Below are 17,926 nucleotides of genomic sequence, written 5' to 3' on the forward strand. Positions count from 1 at the left end.
CACAGAAGGCGGACTTTACTGCAGCACAAATCGAGTCAGGAGCGGACAGGACACGGCAGCTCTCTGCGGGGAAAACCAGAGATGAGGCATCCTGCCCTCTAACCTCTGCTCGGCTGGAGGGAGGGGTGCTTCCCCAGGACACAGGCTGAACTTGCGCGTAACAGACAGGATGGACAGACACGCCCCGGCAGACACAGGCGGGCAGCACAGTCAAGTCCAGTTTTGCTACAAGGATCACTCTTGGCTTCAGAGTGAAACAAGCATCTCACCCCCCTCCACACACACACACACACGCACGCACACACAAGAAAGCTCTGCAGGCAGCTCTCCTACAGAAGTCAGACCCACCGTCTGGTGAGCCAGGCCTGGGTACACAGTGGCTATACAAACTATGCTGCAAACGGACTCAAAATTCCAGAAACATCATGAAGAACGAGAATTCTGTGTTTTCTTCCCATAAATGAAAAAGTAAGAAAAATCCCGCTTTCTGACTCTGGCTGGTGGCAGGCGGCCTCTGACTAATACAAAGTTCTCCCTGGAATTGTCCTCAGCCATCCACCGCCTGGTCTCTGCTGTCCGCCTGTCCCCGAGCCCCCTCACCAGTGTCCCAGCCAACTTCAGATGAGATGAGGACCGCTGCGGGGCCCAGTGGCCTGGGAGGGCCTGGCACCACACTGCGGCCTGTCCACGGGCCCGGATGGAAGGGCAACAGAAGCCAAGGGCAGTGGCCTCCCGCCCTGGAGCCTCAAGGGAGGTTTTGCTGGTGAAAGTTCAACTCTGGGGGTGAGAAGTTTGGCTCTAAGAAGCCAGCTCCCCGGGGTGATCTGCAGACGCCTGTCCCAGGGTCTGGGGTGGAGCGTGGTAAGAGCCAGTCTGGCCTGTTAGCGTCTGGGTTCCCACGAGTGCTCCTGGGGAACTTCCTTCCTGAGGACACCTTGTCGTGCTCCCCGGAACCCCTTTCACAAACACCTCTGGAAGCACAGCACCCCAGGGACCAAGCTCTCTGGGATAAAGCCCTTGGCTGAGCTGATACCGACCACTGCACAGACGCTGGAGAGGGGTGTGTGGGCTGAGGCCTGGCACTCAACCCTGGGGACCAATCGAGCGGAGGGGAGTCCCCGAGCCCCAGGGTGGGAGACTGGGACGATGGCTTGCGGGGGGGTGGAGGGGGCACTCTGCAGAAGCAGCTCTTGAGAACTGAGGCTGGAATCTGCCCACAAGCACTCGCAAGAGGGCCAGCGGGCGCCTAGAGGAGGCGAGTGACAGGGCAGCCGTCGGGCTCGTCCAGGAACAAGGTGCTGAAGATGTCGTTGAAGAAGCTCGGGTGGTACCTGCAGGCTCGCTCACAGTCCGGGTTGAAGTTGACCTCCAGGATTTGCGGCTGCATTGCTCGTTTCCCTGATGGCACAGAGGCATGGCCTGTCTTACTCTGAGGAGGGGGGGCCTGGGACAGGGGTGCTGGGGGCCGCGAGGCTTCTCTGGAGGGGCCTGGCCTGAAGCCTGCTCTGGCAGGGGGAAGACCAGGGCTGCCTCCAACCCTGGGAGTGCCACGAGCGACCACACCCTGCTCAGATGTCTGGTTCAGTGGGACACTGGGTCCCCTCTCCTTGCACACAGGGCGCCTTTCCTCATGAGCCCTCTTCTGACACTACGGCCACCCACTTCCCTTTCCTCCTTGTGCTCCGCCCTGCAGGCTCTGAACCCTCAGGATGGGCCTCCTCTGATCCAGATCTCTGGGCTAATCAGAGAAAAGGGGCACGGGGCAGCGGGGACCAGGCAGAGGCAACAGCGCCCTCTCTCTGTCCCTGGGGGGCTGGCGTGGCAGCGGGTGTGGGGTGGCTGGAGGATCAGCTCTGGGTAAACGGGGCGGGGTTGGGGAGCCCCCTCACCGTCGGGACGGCTGTCCCACTTCAGCATGAGGTCGACTGCGTACACGGCCCGGGATGACGGGTAGTCACAGAGGCCTAGCGGGGGCGGCCTGGCACACGCCACCTGGAACAGCTCCTTGAAGGCCTGGAAGATTTCAGCCTGGGGGCCGGGGGAAGGGGACACAGGGTCAGGGGGCCTGCAGGCTGACGCTGGGACCAGGCCCTCAGAGCAGCCCTTCCTGAGCCCTGGTATCCAAGCGGCCAGTCACCTGCTCCGACATCCCTCACGACGCGGCTGCAGCCGCCTCTGCCTGACTCTCGCTGCTCTCTCACCTGGCACCCGCGCCCTGCAGACCTGTGTCCTCCCGCCTCAGCGCTTCCACAGCTCCTTCTGCGCCAAGCCCGGGAGCACAGCACCTGAGATGCTGACTCCAGAACGTGGGGACCAGCCTGTGTCCCCCCAAATGTGCGATTCCTGGGATGCACAGAGCCCACGTCTGTCCCAAGGGTGGTCCTGAAGGCCCTGCCAGGCTCCTCCCCTCCCCAAGGAGCCCTTGTGACACCCCACTAGGGCCAGAGGGGAGAAGGGGGGTCTCGCCCATACCCTCCCCCTCTGGCGGAGGAGCAGGACCACCAAGAAGAGGCGAAGGCCCCCCACGTGCCCGATGCTGCCCACGAGGCAAGCCCTGGCCCCTCGAGCTTGGCCAGCACTCACCTGGACGCTCTTCCAGGGGAATTCTGGGTACTGCTTCTCAAACTCCGGGATGAACTCGTTGTAGTGTACCTGCAACAGACACAGGGCTCGTCGCACTCCGCCTGGGGCCTCCTCTGGGCAGGGACAAGGGAGGCCTGGCCTGCCCTGCCTTCACGCAGAACTGACATTCGCTGGGGCCCCAGGAAGGTGCCCACAGCCTCTCCAGCTCCACCCCTGCCAATGCAATCGGGGGCAGGAAATGGGGTCTGAGCTCTGGACACATTTACTTCTCAGGGCCTCAGTGTTTCCATCTGTAAAATGGGACAGTGCTCCTCGCCCAGTAAACCTGCTTTGCAGGTGGCTGTGAGGTTCCAGTGAGGCACTGAATGCTGAGAGGGCCGGCCAACGGGGTACCATGTCCCTCTCAGAACGGTCACTGGAAGCAGAACTCCCACCTGACCCTGCAGGGCTCATGTCTGAGCTCAGCAATGGTTCAAAGTGCCTGCAGATGGCAAGGGCTTCTCAGGCCAAGACTGCACCCAGCACACACCTGAGCACGCCGGTCGTCAACTCAGGTTCCTCCCAGAGAGGACCACGATAGGCTTCCTAAGGAAGCCCAGGGTCCACACCCTGCTGGACACGCATCCCCCATGCGGGGGCATCGGAGGAGACGTGACCCTCAGATGATGCCTGCTCCACAGAGGGAAGGCGCTCAGGCCTCGGAAATGACCTCAGCTATACGCCAGGGCTCCAGCAGGGGCTCAGGGTCCTAGGGACCAGCTGCCAACACAGCCCTGGGCAAGAGGAGGGACATGCAGCAGCAGCCCTGCTGGGTGGGCACGCGGCCTGGCCCCTCTGCCAGCGCAGGGCCCCCCGAGGAGACCTCACACACGGAACAGCGAGTGTTCAGCGCAGCTCAGGGCTTCCCTGGTGGCTCAGAATGTAAAGAATCTGCCTGCGATACAGGAGACCTGGGTTTGATCCCTGGGTCGTGGCAACCCACTCCAGTATTCTCGCCTGGAGAATTCCATGGAGAGACCCAGGGCAGGGCGGGAGTGTGTGTGTCACAAAGCGTGGGACATGATGAAGTGACTCACACACATACACAAAGTTCAGTTTACTAACATCACCATGTGCCTGGGAAATCATAGCCCCATGCTCAGGAGCAGCTGCTTTCTGGAAATGGGGACCACAGGGCCACAGCAGAGCAGTATGGAGCAGGGTGGAGAGTGGCTATGCCCTACCTCCCGTCTGCCCTGAACAGTCAGGACCAACAACCCTCCGGGCTCTCTTTCTCCACCAGGAGCTGGGCCCTGCCTCTGCCCAGTGGAGCCTCCCTTACCAACCTCAGGTGCTCCGTGGGCCAGCTGGGGGTTGATGCCCTCATCTCAAAGCTTTGCCCCCACGTCCTGTTGCTCGAGGCACCCAGGCAGCCCGGGGAAGACAGAGGGTCCAGGTGGGGTCACAGGCCAGCAGCAGCCACCCGCCCTGGGGGCCGTGCGACATGAACCAGGGAAGCCTCAGGACCCCGTTATCTCGACCTGAGCTGAGTGTCATGTGCCCCTCCGAGCGCTGGGGGCAGCGGTGGGAGGGGACGCAGGTCCCAGAGGGCAGCTCCTCGGACCAGTACACAGCTGGCCCCAAAGACACGCTGACAGGCATGGGGTCCCGTCTGCACCAGTCTCCACAGGGACCCGGCTCCTGAGACCCCGCCAGGCCTCACCTGCTTTAGCACTGCTTCCGGGTCATAGTTCATGACAGTGAAATGCTTCTCATAGTCGTCCAGGTCGTTGAGGGCAAAGGGCCTGCAGGACGAGCAGACGGATGCTCAAGTGGGTCCCGAGCGCGGCCGGTCCCAGCAGGGTAGGCAGGCAGGCGCTCGGAGGCCCCTTGCTGAGCATCCGTTCTCCCCCTGGTGAGAGCGGGCGGGGTGGTCCCACGGCCCCCGTGGGCTCACCACTAGACCCCCGCGAGCCCCTAAACATTGACAGGGTGTGCAGGGGTGGGGGCCTGTCACACGAGGGGGTGTTGACTTGGGGAGGGTTACTGCCGGTTACCATAAACGGGCTCAGCGGGGTCCCTGCTGGGGAAGGAGCCCCGGTGCAGGCGTTCTCATCCAGAGTAAAAGAGGCACTCCCCCAATCCCCGGCCCAGCTCCCCACACCCCCAGCCCAGCCTTATTACCGGTTAGAGAACCGCAGCCAGAACACATCGTACACGAACAACCTCAGGGGCTTCACCGATCGCAGCAGCAGGATGTAGCGGATGTCGAACTTGACCCTCCCCACGTCTTCCCGGAGGAACAAGACGGGGCTCTCGATGTACTTGGACACAACCTGAGGAGGGGAGCAGGCTCGTGGGCGCTCCTCTCGCTGTGGCCAGGACGGAGCGGCCCGGCCCCCTGGCTGCGGCTCATGCCTGGGAACGCCCAAGCGTGGCCACGCCTGCAGCAGCGGACTCGCTCTCGGGCCTACCTCCCCCAAACCCGGGCTCAGGGGCCCCCGACTTGGTACCTGACCCCCGCACCCTGCGTCTCCCTGTCTTTTCATACCCATGTCTGAACTGCAACAAGCTCTTTCTCTTCATTGTTAGTTTAGAGAAAAGATGCCGCGGATTTTTAGGCTTTGAAAACTGGAAACAAATCCTCAGCCAAAAATCCACCGGCTCCCCATCCCAGGGCTGGGAACCTCCCCAGCGGTCATCTGGTGACTTCTGTCTCTCGGGCCTCTGTCTGTCCAGGAGCAAAACCTGTGTCCTTCACCTCCCCGACCGCTGGCCCCGTCACTACAGCACCTCCACCCAGGGCCCTGTGGGGCTCCCTGGCCCGGCCACCTCCCTCCTGTGGGTGGTCCCCTGGGGGCCCCTCTCTCTGCCGGCAAGGGCAGCGAGGAGCAACTCCTCCCATCTGAGCAACGATGCTGCCACCAGGACCCGCCCTCGCCGGCCCTCGAGAGCAGGCCTCCCCTCCACCTCCCAGCGCCCCAAGGCCCCACCTTGGGGGAGCTCTCACGGTGCCGGACGATGCTGTGCAGGTTCTTGGTGATGTGGGTGTCCAGGCTGCGGGCCAGGTTCCAGGGCTTACAGATCCAGTGGTTGTCCTCGCCCCTAGGAGCAGAGGAGTCGGCTAGGCTGTGTGTCCCTAGGCCTGCAGCCGCAGAGGGGGCCGAGGGAGGCGTCCCAGAGGAGACCTCAGAGGCTGGGCTTTGGGAGCCAGCAGTTGGCTGAGGCCAAGGGAGCTGCCCTCCAGGGGGAAGGGCCGTCAAGCCCCATAGTGGGCACGAGGCGGGCGCTCGGCCACGGGGTGGGCCAGGCGGAGGGAGACGGGGTGGTCAGAGATGGGGGCCACAGGAGCCTGCCGGGCGTTGGTGGTGGGGGGTGGGTCTCGGCTAGTGGCGCGCACGGGGGAGCTCACCGCCTCTCCCGCTGCTGGAAGTAGCTGATGAACTGGGGCAGCTCTGTGCGCAGGTTGAAGGTGCGGGGCAGCCAGGCCGGGCCCTCGGGGCCGCCCGCCCGGCGCGCGATGGATGCCAGGCAGTCCTTCACCGTCAGCAAGTTCTCACAGGGGAACTGGTTCAGCAGCACGTTGGGCCTCTCCTGGCTCAGCCTCCTGCGGGGCCAGGCAGGTACCGCTGGTCAGGGGAGGTGGTGGCTCCCAGGGCCAGGCGGGCTGGGCGGCGCCTCACCTGTAGTCCTTGAAGTGCGAGAAGTTGTAGAGGACGTCGGCGTCCGCCTCGCTCTGGGTGAAGGTGAAGCGCGGGTGGGTGAGGTGGCTGAGCACCTGCTGGATGTCCGTGTAGACCCTGAGGGGGCGGGGGCAGGGCTGCGGTCACACTGTGCACATCCGCCCAGCAGCGGGGCCCTCGGACCCTGGCAACCTCGGATCCCCAACTTGTGAGACAGGACCCCAGGGCCCACTTCCTCGCACTCATCCTGAGGATGAAACAGGACAACCCCAGTGTTTTACCGACCTGGGGTCCTTCCTCCCGCGTGCAAACAGGGCAGGCAGACACACTTAAAGAGGAGTGCCCTCAGAGAAGCGAGCCGGCGCCCCAAGGCCTGCAGGTGAGCCTGCGGCCCAGATGGCCTCATTCCACGCTGGCACCAGCCCTGGCCCCAGGCAGGGGAGAGGACGGGGGGTGGGGGGGGCAGCTTCGGTGCGTGTCTGCCAGGGGCGGTAGATGTGGTCACACTTTGAAAGCAACGGGGCTGCGAGTGAAGGTGGGAGGGAGACAGGACCCTACCTGGACAATGATCCAGGAGTGGGGAGAGAGGCGAGGCCAACACGAGGCATCTAGCTCATGGCCAGTTACGGCTGGGGACGAGGCTACGGGGCCTCGGTAGAGCCTCCGACCAGAGGAAGTGGAGGGGTGTTGGGCTGTGGCCTCAGGGAAGGGGAGGATGGCCAGACGGGAGGAAACCCCCAGGGCCTGGGGGCAAGGGACAGAGTGAGGAGGTTTGGGCAGCCAGACAGAGGGGACCCCGTGCGGACGGAGGCCAAGCTGCCCCCAGGCGGCTCAGCTATCTGGGCGGGGAATCCCCCTGCACCTCCACTTCCTCGCCTTTAAGATGGACTGTCTGCTTTCAGCCTGGGCTTGCAGGCCTACCTGGCCTGATGGAAGCTGCCAGTCCACAGCTGCAGACAGCTGGGAACGACCCCTCCTGGGCGTCTGGTTGCCCAGCATGGGCTGGCTCCCGGCTCACCCTCCCTTCTCGGGCGTCTCTCTGTGACCCTGAGACCCCACCCCTGGCGGTCCCTGCTGTGCTGCCAGGAGGCGGCAGCCTGATGGGGGATGTCCCAGGAGTCTGGGGAATGCATGAGGAAAGGCAGCGAGAAGTCTCGTCACAGTCTGGGGGTACGGGTGGGCTACGCACTTGAAGACGTGGTCACAGGGGTACCCTGCGGGGCTGACGGCCAGGGGCAGCTTCTCCTTGTTCTCCTCCAGTATGGCCTAGAAAGGAAACGCTGGAGGTAGAAACAGACCTTCAAGAAAGGGAGCAAGTGAGCACAGGCCTCCTCCTTCCTGCACACCAGGCTTCTGTGATCCTGGGGGGCACACCTGGACTCAGGTAGAGCCCTTCTCGGGTGCTGGGGTGCCTGGAGCCCCCTGATCACTCCTGCCCCAGAATTCCAGAGCTCAAGGCCCCTCAGGTCCTGAACAGCCTGTTCGGTGTCAAAAGAACAGTGTAGACACTGCTCTCAACCTTCTTGTCGCTTCTAAACGCCTCTTCCAAGTCACAGGCCACCGCCCAGGAGGCGCTGTCCCAGGAGGGAGCTGCTCTGAGGGTTAAGCGGCGTGGTGGTTTAAAACCTGTTCACATACTTTCTGGCATTCCTTTCAAAAGGCATAGTTAATAATGCCTCTCCCCTTGAGCGCCAGCTGGGCTGAATGATGTGTTTGTAACCCACGGGAAGAAGAGTCTGCAAACTCGTGAAAGGACCTGTGGCCTCCTCCCGTCTCCCCTCTGTTCACTTCCTCCCAGAGTGTCAGCCGCCATGTCCCAAGGACGCTCAAGAGGCCCCCTAGCCACAGCCAGCGTCGCATTCCCAGGCTTGAGTGCTCCACGGGGGCTGGTCCTCAGCCCGACCAAGCCTCAGACAACAGCCTGACTGTGCTCACGAGAGAGCCAGGGCCAGAAACGCCCAGCTGGGCTGCTCCCCACCTCCTTTCCACAGAAAGCAAGACATAAATGTCTGCCAGGAAGCAAGACACAGCAAACATCTGCTGCTCTGGGCAGCTATGTTTTAGAACAGGCCGTTATCTGGTACTAGCGGAGTAATACAGGCAACCCCAGGGCCCAGAGCACAGGCCTGACCCAGCTGGGTCAAAAATCACCAGGATGTTTAAGAAAACCAGTGTCTGAACTCTTCTCCTCTTCTTGGGCCAGTGGGGGGCATTTCCCCTAACCACCCCCTGCCCCAAATTACTGATTTCAATTCACGTTCCTTTAACAACCTCAAGACCAGGAAATCTTTGTCTCTAAGCCACCCGTCAACCACGCCTTTGCGTTCACACACTCATTCAAGTAAGCACATACTAAATGCAGGCACTCTACAAGGCTCTGAAATACACCTCTGAATTAAGAAGGGTGATTACTGAGTTTCTGACAAGGCTCAATCACCACTGGCTTAAATTCACAGGGAAAAGTGCCAACAGGCCCACCACGCTGGCCCAGGCCTCCCAGTCGGAGAACCACAGGACAGCTAACACTAGGCACCCTGCCCACTCGTCAATGCGGGGTTAGCTCGTTTCCTCCTTTCACCATCCTCTGGGGTGCTCGGTGAGCGACTGAAGGACTGGTGGGGGTCAGAGAAACGTCAACGTGCTGCGGAAAGGCTAGAGCCTCGGCCCACAAGTCACCAGGACCCTCCGGGTTTGGACTCCAGCTCCTTCGCCAGCCGTGCGGCCTTTGACAAGTTACTTAATTTCTCTGTGCATCAGTTTCCTCACCCCCCGTTAAATAACGATGCAACAGGACTGGATGCCCTGCCGTGAGGGTTACAGCTGAGCACACCCATAAAGCGCTAAGCAGAGGCTCGTGCATCCCTCGGTGTCTCACTGGGATGAGCGGATGAGAAGAAGCGGCTGGAGATGAGAGGCGGGGAGGAGAGGGGGCTGGGGTGTTAATTCCTGCTCAGCTCTGCTTGGTCCTGCTCCCACCAGCTCCACTTGCCACCCCGCCCCCGGCTGCACCAACCCTGGCTCCCTATGCTGGCCTGCCCCATGGACCGGGCCCTGCACGAACTGCCCACCAGCCTGGCCCTGGGAGTGGGTCCCCTGGTCCCAGTGGGGCCCAGACAACTGACTGTCATCCGCAGTTACGATGCTCGCGATGACCACTTGTGGGCCTACTGTGCACCATGAAACACACCATGCAGTGTATAAGCAGTGTCCTCACACCCCCGGTGAGGGAGGTGTCAGGAGACAAGGGAATGGTCCCAGGCCGAGATTCACAGCCCAGCTGCACGGCCCCCACCCCAGACCCCATAACAAGGAGCAGCAGTATTGCATGCCCCCTCCACCCCGTCCACCAGCTCCACACTGCCCCCTCCACTCCGTCCACCAGCTCCACCCACCTCCACCCCATCCAGCAGCTCCACCCCCTGACCCTGTCCAGCAGCCCCCCCACCCCGCCTCCAACTGGCTCCACCCTCCCCTCCAGGAGGGTTCCAGCATTGCGATCCCGGGCTCTGGGCTCCGCGCTGACGCCAAGCAGTGCGGCCACACGCAGCTCATGTTTGCTCACTGAGCTCTGAGACCCTTGTCTCGCAGACACCCCCAGACTCCTCTCTACCTCCCATGGCACCCAGCTGTGGCTCTGCCACATCTGGTGACCTGGTGGAGCACGTTCCAGAAGCCACTGGGCAAATAGGCCCAGGGGGTCAGGGCCAAGGTCCCACCTGGTAGTGCTCGGCGGGTGGCTCAGGCGTGGAGGAGCTGAGGTCCAGCAGGTCGGTGGGGGCCCAGGGCAGCAGCACGCACCTCCGGATCAGCGGGTCGGCCTCTCCGTAGGCGAAGTCCCGGGTCACCTCCTCTGCACCAGGACGCGCGGGCGGTCAGCGGGGTGGCGGGTGAGCGGCCAGCCCTTCCTCGGGGGATGGGGCCCACTTACCGCCCGTGTCCAGGTCCCTCAGGGGCCACAGCAGCGTGTAGGCCACCTGCTGGGGCGCGTAGAAGAAGGGGGCGGTGGCGAAGCTGGGCACGTCCGCGTGCTGGATGCGCGACCCAAACTCGTCCATGATATACCACACCGGCACTTTCTCCTCGGCCGTCTGCGGGCGGAGCGCACACCACCCTCACCCACGGGTCCTCCGGTCCCTGCACCTTTCCCAGCGTTCACGACCCGAACACTGGCCGCCAGCCCGTCTACACTCAACTCTCAGGGCCTGGGACACCCACCAGGCATGCCTCCAGCCCCATGAACACAAGGCTGCCAGGCCAGGGGACTGCTGTGTGATCACAGGTGGGGTAAAGGTACGTGTAAAGAAGGCACTTAGCCTAGCAGCCACATGGGGGTGCTTGGTTTTGTGTGTGTGCCAGGGGGAGGACGGGGAGTTCAGGGAAGGCTTCCTGGAGGAGGCGACAGCTGCGATCACAAGAAACAACTTTTGTCTTCTCCCAGGCTGAAAGTAGTAGGTGTCTGATGCATGAGGGTGGGTCTGGGGGTGTGCTGGGGAGTGATGTAAGCCCCAGAGCACGCTGAAGGGACTGGACTCTACTCCTGAAGGCAGGAAAAAAATCACTAGGGGTATTTAAGAGAGTGCTGGAAGCAGCAGGCACTGGGAAAGAGACAGCCAGGTCACTGGGCTCACGTCTCGGGGTCTGGGACAAGGTTGTGTCCAAGGCCATGTGGATACTTGGGTCTCTGGCACTGGCTGGCCCAGGGCGAAGAGTAACAGGCCCATGATGAAGTCGCAGGGAACCAGGGCAGCTCCCACTGGCCAGGAAGGGGAGTCTGCTCACTTGTGGGGTCAGGGGACCGCCTCCCACCAGCCCCGATAGCATGCGGTGGCGCAGGCCCGGCTGCTTCCCCTGGGGCCCGGCTGCCCGCTCACCCCGTGGGCCAGCTGGTAGGTCTGGTTGAACTTCCACATCTCCTCCAGCACCAGGTCCACGGCCTCGGCGCTGGGCAGCTCGCCGTGGAACTCGACGCCCATCAGGTTGGCCATGCGGTGCAGGAGCCCCGGCACCTGCTGCAGCTGCTGGCGGGCGTGCGTCACGCGGCACGTCCAGGCGTGGTCGATGAGGAAGATGCTGCGGGCACAGGCCACGGCGGGGTGAGTGAGGTTACCACACGGCCAAGGCGAGAGGCGGGGCTGGGCAAGGGCCAGCGGAGGGGTAGCCGCTCAAGGCAGAGGCCGGGGCTGCAGCCTGGACCTGGTACCAGGCCTGGGTGGGGGTCTGGCTCTGCCCGCTGTTTTGTCCTGGGAAATTCCCACCCCTCTTTCAGTTTCTCAAACAGGGGAACACATCCCTACCCATCCTGTCGCGAGGCTGCTGTGAGGATCAAATGAGACAAACAGCCAGCTGCCTACACTGGATCCTCGGGTGTTGAGGGGTTGACTATTACAGTGATCACAGTGAACATTAAGTGTCCTTGGCTGGATTCTGAGCTGCTAGAAAGTGGGCCCACGCCCCCACCTTGCTACCTGCAGGCAGATGCCCAAAGAAGCCCCACCCAGAGTTCACTTGTGCTCACCCGGGACCTCTGGGCATTGCTCACGAGGTGCCAAGGCCTTGTGCTCCCACACCACCTCGCTGGAGGGCGAGGAGTTCCCCTGTAGGCCCGAGGCCCTGCCTGCCCCCAGCCCACCAGTCAGGCTGCCCGACACCACCCCAGCCTGGCTGGACGTGGACTCCCCAGTGCACAGGGTTCTGCCTGCGGGGGAAGCAGCTGTGGTCTCCCCACCCCACTAAAGCAAAAGGAACAGCAAGCCCTCCAGTCCTGCGGTCGGGGGCCAGCTCACTGCGCTCACACTTTTTGTTGGCACATCCCGAAACAAACGCAGACTTACTCCTGCCCTCGTGCATGGAGCCGGGAGCACCTGGGGGTGACCTGGGCAGACGCACACGGGGGCTGCCGGACACAGTGGGTCCGGAGCAGATGGAGGCTGGGCCTGGCTACTAGGGGAGACTCACAAAGGTCCGAGGGCAGACAGGGCCCAGAGCCGCACTCCCAATCTCAACACCATGCCCATCCACTCCCAGACCTGCCTGCTGGTGTGAGTCGCGGGGGCAGGGGGGCAGGGAGCCCCTTGAGGAGGCCGCTGGGCCTGCCGACGGCCAGCACAGGTGGGAACGGAGCGGGCACGTGCACAGGTCTGCTGTACGGAACTTAATGAGTTTCTGCGTCAGAGGACACGTGGGTGGTGGTGCCCGGCTGCTGTAATTACGTGTGGCGCCTCCCACCCTACCAGGGGCTGGTGAAGGAGCTGGGAAAGCAGGAAGAGCTATGGACACAGACGCCCAGGAACCCGCAGGGGCTGGCGAGTTCCTCCCCCTCACCCTGCCCAGGGTTTCAACGAAGTTACGCCTGTCCTGGCTGAGGACAGTCCCTCTGGCCCCTGGAAGGCAGGAAGCCTGGGGTCCAGTCCTAGCTCTGGCCTTTCTACCCTGGGGCTCCGTGCAAGGCCCAGGCTCACCTCTGCCCCCCCAACCCCGAGTCCCCACTCGAGGAATCAACCAGGCCATGCTGCTCACATTCACTGATGTGAAGGCCAGGGCCCCTAGAGAGACCAGATTCAGCAGGACCAGCAGGGAGGCCTGGGCGCGGGGTGTCCCTGGAAAAGCCCAGGCTCGTGAGTTAAGATGGCCCTGGGATGACACCCACACCTGTGACCAGCTGTGCGATGCTGGGTGAGCCCGTTCCCATGGGGTCCTCACTGGCAAGATGGGGCCTCGCCACACGTGGTCAGTGTGACCGCCGGGACAGGTTAAGAGGCACCTGGGGGGAGGCCGCTCTGCAGACGCACGAAACAGCAAACACGGGAACGTCATCGGTGTCGGGGCCGATAGGGCCCTCAAGTCCAGCTGGAAACACGGCGGCTGCCGCGCGCCTCGTCTCAGGCTGGCTTAAGTGGCCAGTGGCCTGGCCCGGAGGAGCAGGAGCGCCTGCAAGGACTGCTTCTCTGGGGGCGACGGCCGGGGTGACATCCTTCAAGAAGGAGCCGCGGTGCGGACGAGAGGGCCCGGCCCTCGGCTCCTTACCTGTTGGGGTCGGCCGCCTGCAGCCCGTTCTCGTTGGTCACGATGACCTTGTAGCAGAGCTCGCCGCCGGGGTTGGGCTTCTTGCGCGCTTCCTGGGCCGCCTCGTCCTCACTCTCCTCCTCTTCGGCTTCCTCCACCTGCATGATCCCGAACATCTCCCCAGCGTCGAAAACCTGGGGGCCAGAGGCAGCGGGGTGTTGGCAAGACGCTCCGTTCCTGCCCCGTTCCTTCCGCCACGCCCTGGCCTCGGGGATGAACTGAGCCCCGAGGACAGGGCCTCTTTACTGTCCAGCTGCCCATCTTACACCCAGGAGACAGGTTTCCAATCAGTGGGAATGAGGGCCTCACCTCCTCCACCAACACGGGCGCCGTTATCCGGGTGCCCCAGCCTGTGGGACCCGCGCCTGGGGGAGGGACCGCCCGCGTGCACCTCCCAGTGACAGCCAGTCTGGGCTCCTGCTTCACAGGGAAAATGCGGCCCAGAAGGTCGAGGGGGCGGCTCTGCTCACAATGCCTGGAAGAGGCAGGATCGCGGCGGGCCAGGGATTTCAGCTCAGCTTTGTTCTCACCAGAACCACCAACCCAACGCCAGGGCAGCAGAGGAGATTTGTAAGGAAATGGGGGTGGAGGGCGGTGCTCAAGAGTGCCCTGCAACCACACCCACCCAGGTCTGTACCAAGCATGGCCTGGGGCTGGTCTCCTGGGGCCCCTGGGCCAGGATGGGACAAAAGGAAAGGGCCTGGGTTTCCTTGAGTTTCCCTGGCAACTGCAAGCCACTTGCAGCTGGTGAAGGGGACAAGCCAGTTGGTCCCCATGCGGCCACACTCAAGACCCGGCGTCTGCCACAAGTTGGCAGGTCACTGGATCATTCCATGCCTCAGTTTCCCCATCCATACAATGGGAATATTAGGATCTACCTGCGACTTGTTGGGAGGGTTAGCTGACTAACACACACAGAGAGCATAGAAGCTACTCTGTAAGCACTTGACACCATGACACTTCTGAGCCTAGTCTCTCAGCAGCAAAGGGACATCAGCCACCGTCCAGAGGAGCTGAGAGCAACACATCAGATCAATCGGCGCACAGAAGGACTCAACAAAGACCAGCTGCCCCTAAAATGTATTTCCCATGACTCCACTAAAAACAGGAGACACACTCATCTCAGCAGTTGGCAATCAGCCATCCATTCAGGCATGAGCAGCGCTGATGTGCTGGGCAGGACAGGCACTTGGGGGTGTGAGGATGAGTGACGCATGACCTTGCCCTGGGAGCTGACGACAGAGAGCCAGAAGGGGCCATCTGAGAGGCTGAGATAACCCCTGCAGGGGCGCCGTCCTCTAAAGTGAGTGGTGAAGGAAGCAGAAGATTAACTGCTTTGGCTGCTCCAGGTCTCTGTTGCAGAATCTTATAGCTGCAGACTCTGGGCTCTAGTTCTCTGACCAGGGATCAAACCTGGCCCCCTGCACTGAGAGCGGGAAGTCTTAAGACACAGGGCCACCAGGGAAGTCCCAGGAAGGGGAAGATTTCAACGTGTGGCTGTCAGGTGGTGGTGTGAGAACTCCAGGCAGAGTAGCTGGGGCAGGAAGGGTTGCAGAGCCCATCAGGTGCATCCCAGGGGAGCTAGGGCACTTTCTGGGATGGAGTCTTGAACCCCTAGCCACCCAGAAAGCCTGGAGGCAGGGGAAACCACAACTCTTACTCTGGTTTGGAGTTCAGGAGAGAACAGCTCAGAGGCTGGGGTCCAACCCAGAACCCCAAATCTCCATCCCTCCACACCCAAACCTGACAAGGGGAAGGGGGCAGTGTAGGGCCTGCCCTCTCCCAGCTGTGGAATGGCCACGACCACCATCCCTTCACAACGGGGCTGGAGGAGCCCCTATGGAGGGAGGGGAGGGGAGTGGTTTTGCAGCTGGGAAATTCCTGTTGGCCAGAAAGAACTGAAATTTATTTCAAAACACTCCCCCTGGTTTCCAAGCCAGTGGCGGGCAGGAGTGGCCCCCCCCTTCCTCGGTCAGCAGGTGCCTGTTCTGCCAGCAAGCATCCTCCCCCACACCTGGGCCCCCAGCAGCAGGTCTGTCAGAACGAGGGCTGCAGGTTTGGGTCTGGCAAAGTGGTGACTCACAGGTCTGCCCGTCACCCCAGCAAGAGAGGGTCATGGAAAAGTACTGGGTGCCCCTGAGCAGAGCAATGGTGGCCAGGATGGCGGAGACATTACACTCCAGTGACTACATGCTGGGCACACCTCTGCACCCAGACTCCACCAAGACAGTGGGAGCTGGGGCCATGTTTCCTGGATTTGGACTCAAGACGGGCAAGTGACTTGCACGAACGACTTCACTGCCCACAGAGGCTGGCAGGGCCAGGGCTAGGGTGTTTCCACCTCGTGATCCATTCACCCAGCACCAGAAGACCATTTTATCCTAACCAACTGCTGCGGTCCCCTTCCTGCACAGCAGAGGTGTGGGACTAGAGCAAGTACTTGGGAAATGCTGGCAAATGGAGGGCGGGCTTGAGGGGGAAAGAATTCAGTTACAAAAGGCAGGTACCAATAACACTGTATCTTTTTTATAGCATCTACCCTTGTTTTGGTCTCCTGGTGGCTCAGAGGTTAAAGCGTCTGCCTGCAATGCGGGAGATCTGGGCTCCATCCCTGGGTCGGGAAGATCCCCTGGAGAAGGAAATGGCAACCTACTCCAGTATTCTTGCCTGGAGAATCCCACGGACAGAGCAGCCTGGTGGGCTACAGTCCACGGGGTCACAAAGAGTCGGACACGACTGAGCGACTTCACTTTCTTTCTTTACTTTCTTACCCTTCTTTTGAACAGGAAGGTACTTGGTCCCCCCCCCAACCCCCGTCGCCCTCCGCCCCATGTCAGACGTCCAGAGTCTGGCTGAGAGGGTGGGGTTCACCCAGCAGCCCCTGGGATCTCAATTCACCAGTTGCACCTCTCAAGTCTGTCTTGACTCAGGAGGTACCCCGGAAAGGGCCTGGCTCCAGCTCAGGTCCCATGAATGTGCTCTGGCTTCAGCATCTGGGCAAACCACCAAAACCCAGGGCTCACCCCTCAGCTAGGACCCTGGAGAGACCCTTCGGAGGTCGAGGCTAGAGCATAGGCCAGCAGAAAGGAGCTGTCCCTACAACGGAGACCCTTGAACCATCTGAACTCTTAAAAACAATTTTTTTTTAAAGTTTTTGGTCGTGCCATGCCACATGTGGGATTGAACCCCTGCCCCCTGCACTGGAAGCGTGGAGTCTGGACTGCCAGGGTAGTCTCCGAGCTCTTTTCATTTTTGTTTAGATGCCGTCTCTGCCTCCCACAGCCTTTTCCTTAATCTGCAAGATGACGGTGACCTGGGGCTCAAATCAAATGAAGGAACACGAAAGAATTCTATGAAGAAAGCTGCTAGTTCTGAGGTCGGACAGACTTTAGGAGGGTCACTTCCTCTTTCCGAGCCTCAGTCTTCTCAACTGTAGGAAAGGGGTGATGGATCCTAACCCTCACAGGGCTGCTTTGGGCTCGGATTGTGGAGGACGCAGCCCAGGGCCTGGCACGCACAACGGAAGCCAAAGTTCATTTTAGTTCCGTTCTCGCCGCAGCCCTGGCCCAGCCCCAGCTGCTGGCAAGACCGGGGTCACAGGTAGGGGCTCCAGCCGCCGCTCTTAGGCCCCAAACCGCCACAAAAGTTAAACTTTACGGCGTTTGGGCATCAAGCCATGCTCAAATCTCCGGCCCTGCGCACCTCCTGCGTCGTCCGTCCACGCCGGCCCCCGACTCTCCCCGTGCGCGTCTCACCCAAGCCCGCCCTGGAACGCACGTTCCCTCCCATCTCCACGCCGCCAACTCCCCCTGGCGCGCTTCCCCAACCTCTCGCGTCCTCCGGAGGGGCCCCTGGCCGCCCCACCCCAGCGGTTCTCCGCTCGAAGCCGGCCCGCTGACCACACCCTCCCAGGTAGAAAACTCCAGAGCCACCCACCCCAGCGGCGCGCTCGGGACGCTGCGTGCGCGCCGAGAGGGCCCGCACCCCGGCTTTCCCGGGGGCACCCCGGGCCTCCCCGCGCGGCGCCCCGACCCGCACCTCGTGCTCCAGCTTGTGCAGGAGGCGGCCCCAGTACCGCTCGGGGACTCCCGACGCACGCAGCGCCGGGCCGTGCAGAGCCGCGAACTCGGCCAGGGCCACCCGCGCATCCTGCTCGGGGTCGAGGACCGACTCTGAGCCCGGCTCCGGCTCCGGCTCTGGCGTCAGGACCCGGCTGCTGCGCTCCGGCGTCGGGTCGGCCTGCATGGCGCCTCCGCCAGCGCCAGAAGCCCAGCGCGCCCGCGAAGCCCGCGGGCCCGGCCCTCCGGACTCGGCCCGCAAGCCCCGCCCGCCGAGGCCCACAAGCCCCGCCCTCCTCCGGGCTCCCCCGCCGCCCCCGCCCGTCGCGGCCCGCCAGCTCCGCCCACAAGCCCAGGCTCCGGGAAGCCGGGGGGGCGGGGCCTCCCGAGAAGGGCGCGTGCGTGAGCGCGGGGGCGGAGCCTTTGTGGCTCTGGCGGGGCTACCGGAGTGTGCGCACGCGCGGCTGGTGCGGGGGCGGTGTCTTCTCGTTCAGCCCGAGGCTGTCTGGGCGGGTGCCGGAAGTGAGGCTGTGGTCGGAACCGGATGGGGCTCCAGACTGC

General features: G+C 62.5%; 1 protein-coding gene across 1 annotated transcript; it reads right to left on the reverse strand.

Moving 5' to 3' along the window:
- On the reverse strand, positions 1-17,612 carry TTLL12 (tubulin tyrosine ligase like 12). Its single transcript, XM_027968184.2, has 14 exons — positions 17,346-17,612; positions 13,269-13,441; positions 11,117-11,315; positions 10,174-10,333; positions 9,962-10,095; positions 7,435-7,511; positions 6,246-6,362; positions 5,975-6,169; positions 5,556-5,667; positions 4,747-4,898; positions 4,286-4,367; positions 2,584-2,652; positions 1,890-2,028; positions 1-1,398 (listed from the first exon to the last, which is right to left on the reverse strand). The coding sequence occupies exons 1-14, from the start codon at positions 17,550-17,552 to the stop codon at positions 1,247-1,249; spliced, it is 1,968 nt and encodes a 655-aa protein (XP_027823985.2). The 5' UTR covers positions 17,553-17,612; the 3' UTR covers positions 1-1,246.
- Between the last annotated feature and the right edge of the window lie 314 nt (positions 17,613-17,926).

Source organism: Ovis aries, chromosome 3 (genome assembly GCF_016772045.2).
Source record: "Ovis aries strain OAR_USU_Benz2616 breed Rambouillet chromosome 3, ARS-UI_Ramb_v3.0, whole genome shotgun sequence".
NCBI lineage: Eukaryota > Metazoa > Chordata > Mammalia > Artiodactyla > Bovidae > Ovis > Ovis aries.